Source organism: Perca fluviatilis, chromosome 8, assembly GCF_010015445.1.
Source record: "Perca fluviatilis chromosome 8, GENO_Pfluv_1.0, whole genome shotgun sequence".
Classification (NCBI taxonomy): domain Eukaryota; kingdom Metazoa; phylum Chordata; class Actinopteri; order Perciformes; family Percidae; genus Perca; species Perca fluviatilis.
Genome location: NC_053119.1, coordinates 29,995,655 through 30,015,762, shown reverse-complemented (window position 1 = coordinate 30,015,762; position 20,108 = coordinate 29,995,655). Strand labels below are relative to the sequence as shown.

At 40.3% G+C, this 20,108-nt stretch overlaps 1 protein-coding gene across 3 annotated transcripts in view; it reads right to left on the bottom strand.

The window, feature by feature from the left end:
• Window positions 1-20,108, bottom strand: part of arntl1a (aryl hydrocarbon receptor nuclear translocator-like 1a) — a 46,509-nt gene that overhangs the window by 9,196 nt on the left and 17,205 nt on the right. For all 3 annotated transcript variants that reach the window (XM_039809438.1, XM_039809439.1, XM_039809440.1), the window contains 7 exons: window positions 20,002-20,031; window positions 19,229-19,386; window positions 16,219-16,298; window positions 15,112-15,204; window positions 12,053-12,170; window positions 10,588-10,737; window positions 1,621-1,867 (listed from right to left, as the gene is read on the bottom strand). In XM_039809438.1, the coding sequence (XP_039665372.1) occupies window positions 1,621-1,867; window positions 10,588-10,737; window positions 12,053-12,170; window positions 15,112-15,204; window positions 16,219-16,298; window positions 19,229-19,386; window positions 20,002-20,031 (876 nt within the window). The remainder of the gene's footprint in view (window positions 1-1,620; window positions 1,868-10,587; window positions 10,738-12,052; window positions 12,171-15,111; window positions 15,205-16,218; window positions 16,299-19,228; window positions 19,387-20,001; window positions 20,032-20,108) is intronic.

The following is a 20,108-nucleotide window of genomic DNA, read 5'->3' as shown; positions in this document are numbered from 1 at the left end:
ATGTTAATCCGCAGCAAAGACAACTCTTGTTTCGTTTTTTCCAAGGCGGGCAATTAACACTATAACCCACAGGATTTTTAGGGCTACCATACTATAACCACCAAACCGAACTCTCTGACTGTTTGTATCCTTTTGTTTGCACTGATGGGCCATTAACGCATCATCACTCTCCATTTCTTTAGCAGCAAGGATGCACACATATGCAACCCCCACACACCATACACAGCCAGCTTGAACCCACACAAAACTGGTGAACTCTGAGCAGTGTAAAATGTGCTATTTTGCTATCTATTTTTAGAAAAAAATATTTTCAAGCTGCCACATGATGCAGTAATAGTCCGGTCATTTGCGCTGTGCGTCGTTTAGTTTAGCACACACAAAGTCTCCAACTCAATAATATCTCACTGGAAACGAATCTAAAATGCAATAAATTAAATAATATTCCTGACATCAACATACTGAGTGAAGTTTAGAAAGAATGAAGAACACAGACATCCGTCAGTATCATCCTTCCTCCTGTCCTCCGCCCTGTGCTGCTGTGATTCCCTGCAGCTGTCTCATCCAGCAGCTAAGTTTACAAGAATTTGCCTAATTTTAAGATATGTGGTCTAAACAGTTAGACATTTACAGATAGACTTTTGTTTTAGTTTGTTTGTAACAATTTGCTATTAGCCAAGCTAGCGCGTGTATAAAACATATAGGTTTATACACATGCCTCTGTCATCCACTACTGAATGAGACTGTGGACAGCTCAGATGTATGATGTATCAGGTAATGTCAGGTATAGTTTAACCTTGAGCCAGCCTATAAAGTTACAACTATGCTAATTGAGTATTAACCATAAGCGCATTGCAATGCTTGTCTGTCTGTCTGTCTATTTCCATAAGGAGCGCAGTAAGACGCTATGGTTCCAAATGGGAACGCAGGCAAAGTGTTGAAAGACATTTATGCTTGTTGAGCAAAATATTGGCTTTACTCAGATTACAGATTTATGAAGATTTTATTGCACTAGTAAAAAGCGTAGTTGGAGGAGCTCAGCACCTGCACAGAGAGCAGAGGAGATGCTACAGCATGATAATAAATTATACCAAAACATCAATCAAAGTACAGATAAATGAAGTGGTAATGTCGGAGTTTATCTATACTACAGTCTTTAATAATTTAGCCCCGGGGTTCGTTTAGTACCAAGTTTCGGTACCCATATCTAGTTGTTGGTCATTCGTTATTGATATTTCCACATATACCAATCTGAAATTGAGTCTTAGTTGGGTGTCAAACCTGAGTCACCAACAAGGAGCAGTGGTACTTTTCAATGTTAATGCACCAAACCAGTTTACCACCAAACAGCTTCTTATTTTAGGCTGTGTGTCCTTTAGTCCTATAGCCACCTGGCTAATAGAGCCAGATCCACTTACACGGTTCATTTATTTGTCATTTTACAACACAGGGTTGCACAATATAATGTAAGTTGTAGCCCATGTATACAAAATTTAAATTCAAATAGAATATGTTGAAAAAGTTGAACTTAATATTAATCCTTTCATACAAATTAATAAGTAGTCTCAGCTTGATCCAAGATAAACCCTGCTGAATGTTCGCCGACACTCTCTTGCATCTCACCTCTGGTCAACGAAGACAAATTTGCCGTCTATGGCGTGCCGCGAGACGTACTCTGTGGGCTTTACCCTGATGTCTGCCAGGCTGGGTTGGGGGACAATGTGGGGGTGCAGGCGGCCTATGGCTACAAGGCAGCTCAGGTTGCAGCCCTCATTGTCGGGCTCATTGTCCTCGTCGAGACCCATCTTGGTGGGCGGCCAGCTCTTTAGGTATCCCGTGCTGTGAATAGTGCAGAAGCTCTTACGGTCCGCTGTAAAGACAGGAAGAGTGGGGCAGAAATAGTGTTAGAGGTTTGGCTCACATTTGAAACTGTAACAAAACTGGATTGAGAAAACCTATTTAGGATTTTTAATGCCGTCTTGAAGAGTTTAAATATGCTGAGATTTACATTGACATTTATAATGATTAAAAACAGATGAGATAAAAACCACTCTTTTTAAACTGCACATGCAAAAAAAACTTCCCTGGAGAAGAATTTTGCCTTCACAAAGTAACCTTTGCAGTGTGTTGTGGAACAAAAATAAGGAGGAAGACAACAAGAAAATACTCAGGCTAGGCCGAACTCCAATGTACCATTACATTACATTACTCTCTCCACAGTCCAAGGTTTAAGATTAGGACACTAAATTATCTAGGATAATATGCACAGCATAAAGGACCTTTTTAGGGATGCTAGTTCAATCTCCTTCCAACAACTACAGTTTGACATTCCTCAGTCTAAAGGCTAAGTACTCGAAATTATTAATTTCAGTCACATTTGGTGTCAGTCTATTACACTTCTATTTGAAGCATGTGCAGTGTCCCTTTGAAACGTGCCTGTTCAGAACAGTCCGACTGCTTAGCCTGTGGTATTGCTGCTTGCAGCTTTCTCGACAACTGCTCATCCAAACAACTTCACACTCCACACTGCGCTATGTGTGGAGTGTGTCATGGCAGCAACACACCTGCCATGACATGGTTGTGTCACATACCTGGCGCCTACTCACAGTCATAAACACCGTTAAAATACACTCTGGTTCACAGGAAACTGAGAGTAGACTTAACTGTTAGGCAATGTAGGCACCTGCCTATAGATGTATTAGCATGTATTAACAGCTATAGATTCATTATATTTAGATACAAAAAAAATTGAATAATGTTACAATTGTAACTCATTGTACCCTGAAATAACTTACAGAAGGCCCCCCAAAGCACTTACAAAATATGAAACTCAACTGCATACTACTGACTAACGGTGTACTTTTACTTCAGAGGAAAACATTGTACTACATTTACCTGACAGAAAAATATTGCCATAAATATATGTTCAAACTCACTGTATGAGTATGCATGAGTAGTTCCGTCGACCAGTTTGTTTGTGGTTGTTACCATGGTGAATCGTAGTATCATGGCTCCATTCATGCTGCCTTTTTATTGTGGTGGTGCACGCGCTTAACTCTGAGTGAACCTACTCTGAGTTGATTGAACCAACTCAAATCAGCTGTTCTGGAACCGAAAACTCAAGAGTTTCCCATCTCAGGGTAAATCAACTCAGAGTTCAGGGTAAGACTCAGAGTTTGTTAAACCTCCTTCCTGAAACGGGCCCCTGCTTGACTCGCCTTTTTTGTTTTTCCATTATGAAAAAAACAGGTACTGTTTTTTTTGGTATCACCTCCGTCGAGGTTCCAAGCGAGCTGAGGCAATACCAAAAGGTGACGTGAAAACCTGCAGACTACTGACTGGTCAGAGAGAATTGTCATTAATCACTGCGTCATCATTGCTAGCGAACAGACTGGGGTGTCCTGAACAAACCCGCCATTTTTAAATAGTTTAGCCAGCAGTGTTGCTACTGTTCTTTTGCCCACGTGGGTCGGACAGACAGACGGATGGACAGAGTTCCCTTCTTTATAGTTGTATTAGATACAGCGGTTACAGGCAGTGTAAAAGGCTTGCGTTTTACTTGCACTTTTCTTTCGAAGCTACAACCTGCTTCGCGTCCATTTTCTTCTGTTTTATGTTTATAACTACAGTGATTTTGTATTGGGATCGTAGCGCTGCCAAAACATGGGTGACCTACACGCAGTATCATGCCTGAACATTGATTCATGTTCTAAAAAAAAAGAAGAAATAATCTATAAAATATAAGAATACAAGATTAGTTTAAGTTTTAGTAACGTGACTGAACTCAATTTTTCCCCATTGTGAAACACAAAGCACGACATCAGAGGAAGAATAAAAGTTGTCTGTATGAAATATTCAGCTAAACTCTAAAACAGTCAACATGAATAGTAACACAGCCAATCTGGGTTGCGTCTTTGCTCTGAAATGCAAATGGGAGTCAGTGCCTAAGCAGGGCAACATGCAGCCAGCCATATGTTTTATCTGCTCTTAGGCCACTGCAATACAGATGACACAATGAGCTGGACAGAAAGCAGAAGAAAAACCCTCTTAAAAAGTGTGACAGGATAAAGACTTATTTAAATTCATTCAAAAGACAATTAATTCATGTTGATCAGAATAATAATGCAGGATGTAGTTCAATGCATTATGGCTCAACTACTAAAGTTGTCTAAGGACCTTTTACATAACCGTTTAAACACTATTGGCGTTTTTCCATTACATGGTACCTGCTCGACTCTACTCGACCTCCATTTTCCATTGCAGATTTAGTACCGCCTCATGAGGCGAGCGTGGCTAGTCGTCATAGCGACGCCGCAGGAAACTGCTGTGACCTAACGCGACACATACACAGAACATCGAAGGTGTGTTGATTTTGACTCTCGGCATGTGACTGTTGCCACAACCAGAAGAAAATTTTGTTTCAAAAGAAGCTGGAGGCAGCAAAAAAAATATATACCGCTGTCAGGTTTCCCACTGAGTCAATCTAGGTAAGAAAAAACTATGAAAACTGCTATGTAGTATGACTGTCATTAGATCTGGAAGTCACTGTGTGTAGCTCTTAGCTATGGTGCGGGTATGTTTTTGGCTCTTTATGATGAACTGGTTGGCCACGCCTGGTCTAGACCTGTCCTGACATCACTTTTGTCATGATTTGACACTATAAATAAAATTGAATCGTATTGCTGGGGACCGAATGGCATGCATTGTCGAATTTGATGCAATCTAGACACGCGATGTTCAATATTAATAAACTCTGAATAAACCATAAGGACCACTCTATGCAGCAGCGGAGTGACTCAAGCATGTCTTCACCTGGCTGTCTTTTGCAGTTCCAACTTTTGCTGCATTTGATTTTTTTATCAAAAAATAAAAATAAACTGATGGGAGTTGAAAAGGAGAACACATCAGCAGAACTTCATTCAAGACGAAAATAACAACTAGGAAAATAACAACTAGGCAAATACACAAAGCGGCTTTAATTTACCGACCAGATTCATCATCTTTTCTGAATCTGTTCAAGCATCTCCTGTAATTTGGCAAAAACATAATCAGGTATTTATTCCTTCTCTCACCAGGCAGCACCGTGTTTCTCATTTTAACCTGAAATGGACCGAAACGAAATGCAGTCCGGAAAGAGTAACATTTTTTTCACAAACACCACTTTGACACACCATAGCACTTTCTACAGTTACTGTGGTGTCTTCCTAATTTTAACAGCTTTTCCCTCATCAACTTTTCACAGAAATATATCTGAATTTATTATCATTATATGGTTTTTTGTTTTGGTTGCTTTCTCCCGTGCTGCAGTACCACTGCAACTAAACTGTTACTAATGCGCTGGATGAGGGTGCCCTTGTACCAAAACAAATATCACTAAAAACCAATGGGGGAAAAATATGAAAAACATTTAAATGAAAAGTGACATGCCTTCTGCTCTGTACCTCCTGAGGGGCTCTGCTAATCTTCTCTGTATCGTTCCCAGTTTAATACATGTGACGTGATATGAAGCTTTTAAGAGACCACCAGAGCCGGAGTACTGATGATCTCTGTTGTTCTGGGCCCGTGTATGCATAGTCAGAATAAGCGGTGGAAGAAATATAAATAAAGTATCAATACTACATTGTAAAAAATATTCTGTTACAAGTAAAACTTCTGCATTCAAAATCCTACTGAAATGGAATACAGCTAAAAGTCAACAGTGTATAATTTTTTTCCTTGGTCTGGACCAAATGAACCGAACTACAGGTGTGAAAGCTCTCCTATTTCCCATAATCTGCCAGCAATTACTATTCTTAACTAATTTTGAGATATACTCACATTTTAACAGAGACACTGATGATTTAGTGCTATTTTTATTTTTATTTTTGTACATCTCTCTGGGCAGTATATAACCCGTTAACGCTTTTCTAAAAAAAGGGTTCCTGTATTGTTGAGTTACTGGTGGTACTGTATGCAAGATTTTGCTTTTGGCAGACCAGATGCAGGTTAAATAAGGGTTAAGTAAATAAAAATATAAAAAGATGCAATTAAAGATGCCAACTTCCTTGGTTTTGTAATGGAGATGTTCTCATGCTAACTGAGGTGATTTCTGGTTTTAATAATAAAATAAAATAAAATAAAAATAAAAATAAAATTCTGAAAAAACAGAAGAGCACCAGGATAGCAGGGCTTCTGCTTTCATAAGAAGGTAACTGAAAGACTTTTTTAACCTGGACCTATGTTTTTGTGTCTAAGTGACTGATAGGAACAATCTTTGACATTGGTCCAGCATTAAGGAAGATCGCTGCAGTGGGCAGCGGCGAAACAAGCTACAATGTAAGTTAATAGGGCAATTGTCCAGCTTGTATTTACCTTCACAAAAGTGCTTGTTTTACCACTGACAGGCTCAGAATAATATTCTAAGTGTCTGACAACATTATGGAAAGGATTTCTAAGGAAGTCGACCTTTCTGTTAAAGAGTACGATCCTTACTAAACATAAAAACATCCACAAAATTGCTTTAGCTAAACCCACCGGACTCCATGAAAAATAAACAGTAATTTTAGCATCGTAAAATACACTTCATTCAAAGTCAACAAAAATAAAACTATGAATAGCCGTTTTGGTCGTCTTTCCACTTTTCCAACCATCACAACTGTAGTTATGGTTGAAATAAACACATAGTTTACCGATTTCCATGTTGGCTCTATACACGCTCTATGAAAGCTTGTCCTAAATAAGCATGCCCCATTTAAAAAGTTCAGAACCAAAAATAGATACAGCCCCTGGTTCACCACAGAGTTGACCACCCTCAACAAACATAAAAACATCGTGTGGCGAACAGGGTTAGCCTCAAGTGACCCCCGTGACATGCAACTCTTTAAAGAGGCCAGGAACCGGTACACCCAGGCAGTTCGGGTAGCTAAGGCTCGCTACTTCAAACAGAAACTCGCTTCTTGCAGTACCAACTCAAAAAAGTTCTGGGACACTGTTAAAACGATGGAGAACAAGAACACCTCCTCCCAGCTGCCCACGGCCCTGAAATCAGGTAACATCATCACTAACGATAAGTCTATGATATTAGATAATTTCAATAAGCATTTTGTTGAAGCCGGTCATGCTTTCCATCTGGCGGCTGGCCCCCCAGTAAACTGCTCTACAACCCCCGCAGCTACACGTCTGCACCCCCCACCACGCTTCTCCTTCACCCCAATCCTGACAGCTGATGTGATGAGAGAGTTGCAAAATCTGGACCCATACAAATCTATCTTACCATGTCTTTTGAAAGTCTTTGAAAGCTTGGTCAATAAAAAGATTACCAGACTTCTCGAATCCCATCGTGTCCTTTCCGCTATGCAATCTGGCTTCCGTGCCGGTCATGGTTGCACCACAGCCGCCCTCAAGGTCATAAATGACATCACATTGACAAAAAGGATTATTGTGCTGCAGTCTTCATTGATCTATCCAAGGCCTTCGACTCTGTTAACCAACGTATTCTTATTGACAGACTCAACAACCTTGGGTTCTCTCATAACTGCCTCGCGTGGTTCAATAACTATTTTTCTGATAGGGTCCAGTGCGTTAAATCAGAGGGCCTGCTGTCGGGACCTATGGATGTCTCTATGGGGGTGCCACAAGGTTCAATTCTCGGGCCGACTCTTTTCTCCCTATATATCAATGATGTGGCTCTTGCTGTCGGCAATTCTCAAACCCACCTATATGCAGACAACACCATCCTATACACATTTTGACCCTTTAAGCGGTGATACAGACTGTCTATTAATGTATACTGTGTTATCACCATATCACTTTCGCATATCCTTCGGCTTACTTACACCACACATTTCTGCCAGCTTTGTAATGCCTACTTAATCTGCACTTTATGTAGCCTTTATGTAGCATAATATTCTATTCTGCACTCCTGTATTGTACTGAATGTGAAACTGTATGTTGTCTTGCACGCTTACGCTTTTCTTAGCCAGGTCGCCGTTGCAAATGAAAACCTGTTCTCAACAGCCTACCTTGTTAAATAAAAATAAAAAATTGCTTTTTTAAATGGAGTCTGGTGGGTTTAGCGCTAGGGACTTCAGAGTGGTTTGTGGTTAAACAGAAAGGTCTCAAAGAGGTTTTAAAGGTCTATCTCTGAAGGGATCCTTTCCATAATGTTGTCAGACACTTAGAATATTAATCTGAGCCTGTCAGCGGTAAAACAAGCACTTTTGTGAAGGTAAATACAAGCTAGACAATTGCCCTATTAACTTACATTGTAGCGTGTTTCGCTGCTGCCAACTGCAGCGATCTCACTTAAAGTGATGGTTCGGAGTAATTTACCCTAGGGTCCTTTGCACCATGACCTCGAGCCAAACACCCCCCCAGAAGCTTTTTTCACCTGGGTCTAACACTGGGCGAGTTAGCGTAGAATAGCGTTAGCCGCTGAGTAGCTTAGCACAGGGCTAATGGACCCACGTTTGTATCTCTTAAATGACCCCACTAATAATGCCCGAAATGATACCAAAGGTCTACACTAGTATAACAACAGCAGAGAGCAGAAGCCAGCAGGCAAGTGTTATTTACATAAACTTCTGGTGTACTTACAAACTTTCCAATCCATCGTTTTATGAGTGCATAACCTATATATACTAGTGTAGACCTTTGGTATCATTTCGGGCATTATTAGTGGGGTCATTTAAGAGATACAAACGTGGGTCCATTAGCCCACGCTATTCAGCGGCTAACTCTACTCTACGCTAACTCGCCCAATGTTAGACCCAGGTGAAAAAAGCTTCTGGGGGGGTGTTTGGCTCGAGGTCATGGTGCAAAGGACCCTAGGGTGAATTACTCCGAACCATCACTTTAATGCTGGACCAATAAGGCTGAGCAATTTTATCGATTCTGCGATATAAATCGATATTTTTTTCCCCAAGAAAGTATCAATTTTTAAGCCGCGAGTATCGATACATAAGTCCCATTCAAATCCCCCATGTTTACCCCCGTTCACGTTGCAGGAAGAGCGATTTGGTCAGCCAGCCGCTAGTGTCGCTGTAGAGCAGCCAACGTCAACTGGCGGCCGCTGCCAAAGCTTATAATCATGAATTCACAAAATGTAAAGAGGAAAAAATGTGTTCTGTTATTTATCATTTCAAGCATTTAGAGCAAAAACCCAGCCCCCTGTATTTACATCTCTATTCACATGCCGGGATTCTGTACAGCGATGCCCGAGCTCCACACACACAGCTGAGCCGAGATGTGTGTGCGTTAAAGGTTAAAACACGCAGCACCTGACTGGGAACGATACAGAGTTACCAACGGCCGCTGGGGCAGATGAACTCACGCTAGTCTCTTTTCTGTAAAAAGGCTACAATTAAACCTTCGTGAGTAAAAAGTCAATACTTATCAATGCACTCACCTGTGTAGACCAGCATAAAAATGTAGAAAGCGATATTTCAATCTGCTCAGTCCACCGTGCTGTTTTACGCAAACACAGCTCTACTCTGCAAATAGCGAATTTTTACAAACAAGCTAAAACAAAAGCTGTCGGTTTGTAGTCTAACTGTTTATCTTAGTTTGCCGGGAATCTGGAAATTTGGCCAAAATTCTTGTAAACCTCACTGCTGGCTGAACAAACCAAACTCTCAGCTAGAGCGGACAATCTGGAGCTACTTAATATGCACGTGAATGACGCAATCGTTATGTTCGAGTGATGATGATGATGATGCTGGTTGTATTATTTTGCAACAACATCGTTTCATTGCAAATGAGGCATACATGACGAGTGCATAGCCTGCTTATCAGTCCATTCATCATTAAAGCTGGGCTTTTGGCTTTTCCAGTCAACTTCTCGCTTCAGCCTCTTTGACAGTGACATGTTTACCTGACAACAGCCTCTTTCTGCAAGCATTTTCCACCAATCAGGATGCTGCATACTACAATAATGTTTCCATAATCACAGACTTTAACCATCACTCCTCAATGAACTGCCTCCTAGTCTGAGATCTTTTTCAAGTCCGGCCACCAGAGTGCTCAGAAAAATTCTGAAAAAAATGTAGTTGATGATCCCTGCTGTAGACTCTCTGTCCAGTCAGAGACATATATTGTGTAATTGATGTTTTCAGTTCAATTAATTAAATCCAAGTAAATGGAACACTCACAAGATGTCACCAAAATCACTCTGTCCCCTTTAAATCTTCAGAAAATGATGCATCGAATTATATCGAATCGTATCGAATCGTTGGCAGAATATCGTGTATTGTATCGTATCGTATCGTGAGATTAGTGTATCGCTACAGCCCTATAGACCAATGTCAAAGATTGTTGTTCCCATCAGTCACTTAGACACAGAAACATAAGAAAATAGGGTCCAGGTTTAAAAAAAAAAAAAAAAAAAAAAAAAAAAATTGGTAGTTACCCTTTATGTACATCAGGTAAAGGCTGAATGTAGAGAAGAGACCTTGACTGGCACTCAAAGATGAAAACTAATGGGGAGATGATTTGAGTAGGACTCAAAGCTTTCTCTACAAGGGAGGCAGCCTTACATGTTAGGGGAAGAGGACGATTGTGGGCGAAAGAATTCCAGTTTTAATTCATGTTTTAGGAGAACAAACCATACTGTACCTTTTTTCTTAGAGCAGGTGGAAGGAAAGTCTTTATCCTCTACTTTGACAGAGGGCCTGTTGCACTTCATCCTGCAGAAAAACGACCGTCTGGCTCCAGAACAGAGTCTAGATGGGCCGGGGGTGATGTCGGTCTTGACTGGAAGACCAGCTGCAAATACACAAACATACAAATAGTTAACATAGCAACAGGTTGTTTTTTCTTTAACATTATTGTTTGTTTGTTTTTAAAGATTTGTTTGGGGTATTTCAGCTAATGGAAAGAACAGATAGATATGAAACACTAAATGTACTACTTTTTACTAAATGTAAAAAACTCCTGTAGCCAAATTCAATTATTCTTTCTATTTTCAGTGCCTCTATTTTAAGTTTTGAATGATGCCCATTTCAGCCATTTGCATCCATGCAGTCTTAAAACAGTTTTTCCATTAAGAAAATGTATTCAACTATTACTAGCCATTGGTCCTCTGTGAGGGGATTCTATTTCACACCATTTCCTTGTCATAGCTTTTTACTTGCTTTCAGTAATACTTCAATCACTTCCATCTCTTCTTTGTAAGATTCCTTTTGCCAAATTACCAAATGAGAACTCCTATATTTCAGAGGAACATCAGATCGTTTGTGGGAGTTGCTACATCCCTAAAAGGCTCATTGATTGCGGTTCACCGACTGATGTGCCAAAAAGCGATCATCCGCCAAAAAGTGATTGCTGTCTATGCTCCATGCAAATGATACAATTAATCATACACAAACACAAGCTCTCGGGCTCTCCAGCATGTTGTTTTGTTGCTGGTGGTTGCTCACATTTCTCCGGCTGTTCTGCGCGCTATTTAAGGGTGGCTTCCCCAGCAGGCTGAGCCAGGTTCACTCCCTCCCCCGCCCGGGCAACATCGCTACCTGGATGTGTGACGACTAGATGATAAAAGGGGACACGCCGAATCTCTAGATGAGCCGCGCTTATAGTTAGATAAGGGTCTGTCCGAGGTTTCTTCCTAAAAGGGAGTTTTTCCACACCACTGTCGCACTAAATGCTTGCTCTTGGGGGAATTACTGGAATTGTTGGGTCTTTGTATATTATAGAGTGTGGTCTAGACCTACTCTATCTGTAAAGTGTCTTGAAATAACTCGTTTTGATTTGATACTATAAATAAAATTGAATAAAAAAAATAAAAAAATAAATACTGGGAACCAAGCAATGCAGCCCGTTCCAAACAGGCACGCGCTCAAAATGAGCACGGCAATAGCTCAACAAATAGACAATACAACCAGGTGCTGTATTTCACAATATAAATGATTTTCTAGAGACATAAGGTAGCCTTGAGATTGCTGACAGATACAGTTTGCCTGGTAGTGTGAGGATACAACAGATTAAGATGTAAGCTCAGAGTGGAAGGGTGGAATACACAAGAGATCAACATTAACTAGATTCCAATGCTACACAATAGATAATGTGTGTTTGTACTTACTTTTAGCGTCAATGAGTCTCTCTCGTGGGGCCGTATCGGAAGAGGACAGCTGCTCCTTGACCTTGGCAATGTCCTTGGGGTGTAGGTAGTCAAACAGGCTCTGACCTATCAGGTCGTTCTGGATGCAGCAGGTGGAAAATATGAGTGAGAGACAAAGAGAGAATCAAGGGAATGATGTGAAAGGGGAATAGAGGCAAGGAACATAAAACAATATGGGCAAGGACAGAACTGCTAACTAAAAACATCTACTACTACTTCCATAAACAATATTAACTTATCTAAAGTCAGCGCTGTGATAAACGCTAATTTAGTTATTTCATGTGGTAGCTTTTATGGGAAATTGCAAGGCAATTTAAATCTTTTATATAAAAATTGGTCTATATCCTTGACGCTCCACTTCCGGGATTGCTCCAGTACCACAGAAAATTCCGCTGGATGCATGTATTTTCCGTTTCCTTCCACTTTCTTTGTGTTGGAATTTTAAATTTGGTGGATTTATGAGGACTATTGTTGACTGCTCCTCAGATCTCTGCAGGGTAGATTGAGACAGCTAGCTGTTGTTGTGATTGGCAGGGTTCGTACACCTTTTCCAAGCACCTTTTCAAGCACCTTACACCACCGTAAAATACATACCAATACATAGTCAAAATGATTTAGTGTTTTTATCACATTAAAAGAGATAATGCTATAAACTGCCAAAATTGTGTTTCGTAATAGCAGAAGGATCAGATATTTAAGCAAAACACAAGTTTTTTTTTTTTTCAAAATGTATCAGTGTCTAAGTAGACTTTGCTTGCTATCTAACCTGCCTGAGTCAATGTAAAAACAATTACCCCAAACAAAATCACTTGACAGGGTCATATCATTAACCCTGAATTATCACTTTTAAAATGGCTCATAACATACAGTAAGACAGCTATGGAGAATAGCACTGAGTGGGAAGATTTGAGCCAAATGACATGCAGCTGCGTCATTCTGTGTCAAATCAGACTAAAACCAGGATAACAGTTGCTGCACCCTCTTAGATTTTGCTCAAAATGTATGCTACCCTTAATGTCAGTCTTTTCACACTTTTTTCCAAATCTAGGGCATGCCGTACAAACTTGTAATGGTTCAGTCATATTGATATGTTTGTCTTCCACCCTACAAAGTTTGGGCTGCCTATGAATAATACTTTCCATTATATTAATGTCCAAATATCGCTTCTCAGATAATGTGATTTCAGGCTGTAAAACTAAAGTAATTTCAAGGGCTGAAAATATGAAGACATAGGATTTGAACAGAAATATTGTACAGGCCTTGGTTTTGGGACACATTCTTGATATAGACAAGGTTTGAACAAAATCTGAGACAGTGCAACAACAACCTGTAATTCCATTTTAACCCAGAAGACTGACAGTGCACAGGCACCTGAATAGCTTATATTATGTAATTGAAAATGTATTTCATTGCCAAGACATATACATTTATCTACTAGAATAGAGCAGTGTAAATATTGCATAAGGCCATCCTCAACCTTACAGTAGGCTACTTGTATCATTGTATAACACTCCATCGGACACGATTTCTGTTAACCAATCAACGATTGTTGTTATGCACTGGGCTAACGTTTGCAGGTTTTAATTTGCAGGTAGTTAACGTTACAGTTACTGTGATGTAACTTTGGCTATGTTCACTGCATATTCCACAAATGAACGTGCCATAACGGACATGCCATACTAATGTAAGGTATTTTATTGTGTAACCTCACAGTTGAGGCTTAAGAGGAAGTTACAGTAAACATAGAGCTTTTATTGGGATGGGAAAAAAAATGGAAGTAGACAAAGTGTTGTATTTGCTGACATTTGACTGTATCGGGGTTGAATAAAGTGAGACGTGCAGTGCAATCTTGTTCCGGCATTGGAAGACCGTGTCTTTATTTTACAGCCAAACCTGAGTCTAGACAGTGTAAGAAACCCTCAGTTACACTAAACAAATAGCTAGGTGCTAACGTGTACAGTAGGCTACTTCAGTTGGCTAACTTGAAAAGTCTGTCTTATGCTTCATGTGACTCGAGAGCGCAGACTCGCCCATTGTGAAAAGCTGCATGTCTTTTTGCAGACTTTACAAGAGGCAACTCATGGGGTTTGTCCCCGTTTAATCCATAATTTGTATTTTTCATCTTCCAGCCAACGTTCATTGAAATGACAACCTGCCGGCGATATTACAAATCCCACTATGGCCATGCCAAGACCCGCCCTACGAAGCAGCTCGATTGGTTGGGGTTAGGCATTTTACCTTGAGTGGTTAAGGTTAGGATAGCCGATTGGTCAGGGGATAGGACCTGTACAGGAGGTGGAGTCACATATGGAAACAAACTGGCAGATTGCAGTCACACGTGCACAAGCGAGCAGGTTTCATTTTATTTCTCCATTTAATAAACAAACTATTCAGTCAGATAGGTATTTGTCGTCAAAGAAATACAGTTACAATTTCAAGCATTTTCAAGCATTTTAAAATGTAAGCACTTTTCAAACCTTGAAAACACAACCTCAAAAGTCAACCATTTTCAAGGATTTCAAGCACCCGTACGAACCCTGGATTGGTTTAACGAAATGCCAATAAACCAGAGCACGTTTTTCTCCCATCCCAGAATGCTATGTGGAGTAGCCAGACCCTCCTTCACTTCGCAGCGTGTGGATGGTCTGGCAAAGCGAGACTATATAAAAATGAACTACTGAGAAAAACTGAATATCCAACTCAAGTAAGAAAGCTGTGATGATCTGCCGCTTGAATTAGATTTTTCATGGTGAAAGAATTTCGCTGATTTGAGAAAATCCTTTTTTATCTTTGCCAAATAAAAAGGTCAACACTATGGGATCCTGTGTAATTTGCAGAGTGACTGACGTGATGAAGGATAGAAAACGTTTCAAGTATGACACATACTATAAAGTTCTTCAAGGCTGAGAGGCTTAACAATTATTTAAGATGGCTGACATATTATCAACACTACCTTTTTGAGTAACACGCAGTAAATGGACAATGGTCCCCTTTTCTCCAATTCACAAATTCCTCCTTACCTGACTGTAGTTGAGGATCTTGTAGACTGATTCGGAAACAAAGAGGATCTTTCCGCGGTCGCACCCAACCACAAACAGGAAACCATCAGCAGCCTTAATTATCAAACACACAAAACACTGGAATAAATATGTGGCATTCCACAAATTCATTTTCGTCATAGAAAAGACAAAAAAAATTATTCTTTAAAAATGCCTACTTTGGTCCAATATTAGGATACATAGTATGATTTAGCTTTACATTGCTTGATGTTTTGAGTACCATAATTAGTAGACAAGACTGGCGACAAATGATGAAAATGAATAGTACAAAGAGTACCATGCAGACTGCATGGTGAATCAAGTATTGTGCTACTGTAACATATCCCTCTTGCATGTTATATTAAATAAAAAAATTTAAGCTTTAATTATTTTTGTCAGTAATTTTACCTATATTTGGTAGTTGTAAGGCGACCATGTATGTGCTATTTTCATATTTTGTTGCGGTTATTTTTTATTTCATATTTAATAGGTTACTAGGTTACAGTACCTAAGGTAACATTGCAGCTATGAAGCCCATCACTGGGGGAACAAGTCAGACCGGCCTTGTATCCCTCAGGTGAGTGTGTGACTGTGATGAAAACGGATGAAAACCTATAAATATTAATGTACAGCCTATCTGAGAGACAGTAACTACACCCAGAGAAATCACCTATGTGTAAATATCCATCTGTATAATTAGTATCTTTGGATGAATTGTATTGTAGTTTTTTTTTAACTCTAAAAGTCTTTGATCCTGGACCGTTGATCCTATACGTCAGTTAATATAGTTGTTGAGCTTGACTACAGAAATCATTCATCAGTGTTGGAAGTTTCCTTTGATTATTTTATTTTATACTGGCTAGTTTTACTGAGGCCGGGCTTGTATCCCTCAGATCCCGAAGTGCTTGTAAGCGATAAATCATCATTAGGGTTTGTTCCGTTGGGAGTCTAACCGTCAGCCATTAGTTCACCACCATCATCACAACACAATGCAGAGAATCAAGAATTTACACTTTTAAACAGTTACACTACACTGTTTATCTAGATTACTTAATTGACACTGTGCCTAATCATTTGAACTGCACTCACCCTTAATATCAAGTGCTTCAGTTCATCATCTGAGAGGAAGGAAGGCTTGTAGTTGGCCTCTGTGTAGGGGTTGGCTGCACCTGAACAAAACAAAAGTGAACACACAGTGAATACTCACACCTGTAGGTATTCAGACTGAAAATGCACAGACTGCAACAGCTCACACAGTTTGTGGGCCTTATTAAGTCAAAGTTATAAGTAGCTATTCCTCCATCTACTTTAAGTAACCCAAAATTCTAGTAAACAGACATGTTTTACTAAAAAAAAATTGCATATATTTAGATGGTCAACATGATTGTTGATCAGTAACACGTTTACATTAACGTTCACGTTATTTGCTTAGCTGCTGAAGTCTCTGGCTTTTATAACCACAGACATGAAAATCACTCACCTTTCGGCGAAATTCGCCGTTTTGAAACCAAAATAGGTGACCTACGTGAATCGTGTAGATTCAATGAGAAAATGTTTAAGGGGGGAGAGGGGGGGTGTAAGTACTCGGGCCTGGTGCCCGATTTCTGGCGTATGACTATTTTAGAAAAATAAATAAATTAAAAAGTCCACATGGGATTTGTTTTAATGCGCTGGATTTAACCATACTGTCTATGGATTTAACCAATCATCGAACTTCCACCAACCAATGAAACGAGTTCTAGCCAATCAGATGCAAAGTAGGGCGGGTCTTTGCTGAAATATCAGAGTGCGGTGCCGGTGTGTTCTTCGTGGTAACGCGGCTAAAAAAAATGTAGGCAAAGTTTATCAAACTTGTAGCTTTAGTTGAGAAAGTAGTTAAAAGAAATGGCGCTGGGCATGAATGGAGGACAAGAAGAAAAGGGTGGAGACGGGAAGTCGTTTGAGGGAGCCGGGTGCTTGCTTCTGCAGCGCATGTTTTGGACGGCAGCAGCGGTAAGACAGTGCTTGCTAGTCATTAGGCTCGTTCGAGATGAACTGCGCCTCGCCTGTAAAGTAGACGAGAGCAGGCGGCAGCAGACGGGGGCGGTGACAAAAGTCCGCTCTCAAGTCGGACAGTTTTCCAGCTGACTCCAGCAGCCTTCAGGCTGAACAGGAAGTGACATAAACACTGTGGTCCGTTCGGGTCCGATTCCGATTTAATAAAATGTTATCAGACCCATATATCAGCTCCTACACAATCTCCAGTTGATTTTATTATGAAAGAGTAGCTGTCAAAATTATCTACATGTGATCTGTTGCTGATTTTAATTACCAACAGACTGTAGTTGATCCGTAATCTGAACAGATTTAGTCTCTCTGACTTCTAAACGTAACTATCAGCCACACAACATGTGTTCTGTACAGATTAAGCCTTTAAATCAGACAAATAGCAGTTAAAATCCCTCCGATTCAAAATCAATAAAAAGTTTATATAAAACGTCATCATGTTAAGTCGATTCTGAACCAATCAGCTGTTCGATCAGCTGAGAGGCCGGCGTTTCCCAGCATGCACTGGGTCCGCCTGCGTCCGCCTGGCTCTTGCAGTTGGTGAAAAGCAACTGCGCTACCTGCGTCTCCAGACACACCGCCTTTGGTCTCGTGAGATTATCGTTGCCCACGTGTGCATGACGTCAGAGCAAGTCGGGATCAAGTCGGATCAAGTCGGACACAAATCTAACCGGCATGCATTGGGCGCCGATCGCCGGTGATCGATTCTGCGCAGATCTGGCTCGTCTCGAACGAGCCTATTAGATGCTAGTCACAAAGCTTCGGTCCGTGCACTCTGTCATACGAGTACGTTACCGGCAACGACCGCTACTGTTAAGACTGCGACTGCGCCTTTACTGACCGCCCGTGATACAAACAATACGTGTGTGCACGTTCATAGCGGAACATGATTTGTAAAAGCTATCTGAAGCCCAAACTGCCTTGACAAAGCTGTCTGTTTCGACTCAGCATGGCAGGTATTTAAACATAAAGGCCTTGTCCCAGAGTTTAGACGTCTAGCTATATGAAAAGATAAACAATGCAACGTTTTTAATAAATGTAAATAAAGCAGCTAATATCAACATGGACAAAATCTTGAATGTACTAATTCGCTTTTTGGATGATGACCTGGCCAAAGTACTACATTTTAGTTTTCACAATGATTCATTGTAGGATTATGATATTATTGCAATATGTAAATCCACATTGACTCTTTATTTAACATATGGTTGGAAGAAGTAAAAATTGATCCAAAACATTTTAGTCTTTAAAAATTATGACTTTTATTATTGTGTAATGTCAGAAGGACTTTAACTGTTTTGCCAGTCAAATTAACTTTAATGAGTGCATATTGAAATATTATATTGTTGGTAGGCAAAAAATGCATCTCAAAATGTATCAGATTGATGCTTTAAAATATGGAATATTTAAAATTTTCTTCCAGGGGAGCATGCCCCCGGACCCCCCTAGAGGGGTAATATCCTTCTCACCTTTTTCACTCCTGACCCGTTTTTATGCCTGTAACCAACTTCCTTTATTCCTTTTTTGAAAAAAGCAATCCTTCATCTTCTTTGCTGCTCAAAGGTGATCACAGGCCACTTCCGCCAGTGTATTGCAAGCCCGCCAGGCCTAAATTGACTCCCTGCCGGGTCTTATCATCTGGGCAAAACGTTTTTATACAAGTAGCAAACTTCTTTAAGAAATACCTCAGTGCCCAAGGTTGTGTGCCTTGCTAGAGCTGAAGAAGACAAATAAAAAAATAAAAAAAATATTGTCTTTATCAAACTAATAAATTAATTGACTAATCGTGCCGTTATATCTCTGATCCAATCTCTATGTGAGGCTTTCACCTTTATTTTCCCATTCATGAATAGACACAGTAAGCTGTGCCAAAGAGCTGTCAATATTGTTGCAATTCTTACGAAGACATTTCCCTCGTGGCTCTTTTGACAGTTGTGTACAGTACATAAATACAGTATGAATATAGTATGTTGGCAGTATTATTTTCAGGTAGTACCAACCACAGCTTATGTAAACCCCTCATAAATTGAGCCATCTCCAGCGATTTACTAACCTCGGAGTGTCTTCATGTGCTGGACAGCCATGCGCAGGACCGTCAGCTTGTCTAGTTTGCGGGACATGGCGTTACAGGTTGGCACCAGTGACGCCAGCTCGTCGATGAAGCTGTTCATCTTGTCCCTGCGACGCTTCTCGATCTGGCTGTGAGCCTCTCTGTAGAGGGAGAAGCATCAGACATTAACAGACAGTGATCTTACACTGACTGTTCTCCTCTTTTCCAATCTGTCTGGCATAAATCCAGAAGGAAAAGAAAATCATTTTAGATTTGTATAAAAGACAGAATCCTGAGGCTGCACGCAACAGGAATGCAAGATAAGGCAAGTTATCCTTCAATGGGCTGCATTCTTGCACTGCAAATTATCCATCACCTCGCACTCTTGTCTACCATGATGATGAATCATCGCTAAGAACACACTGCTCTCTAAAGACGAAAGATGAAATGCCTTGGTGTTATGTCTATCTTTCAGGACTGTAAGAACACATCCGAAGGTTTATCCTACTTTTCTGTTCGGTCTTCACTAGCTGCTACTAAAGGTGGTACTTTCCACGCAAGACAAAGAGAGCTTGTCATTAGCCATTAGGTGTGCTCTTACAGTCCCTTACTTGAACATAATGCTTGGATCTATACACTTCAATGTATAAAGTTTCTCATTATCAACATACACAAAGCACTCTCTGTTCCCAATCAGACCGAGGGACATTTAATGCATGCAAGAAAGATTAGAAGGCGGGGGGAATGAGGGAGAGAACGGAAAGGAGTTTTTATACCTGGCATTCTTAATCCTGCCCTGTTGGTCACTGGAAAGACAAACAAAGATATATTAGAGAGGGGAAATTGGCAACAATAAAAAAGGGAATGTTTTAGAGAGAAGAAA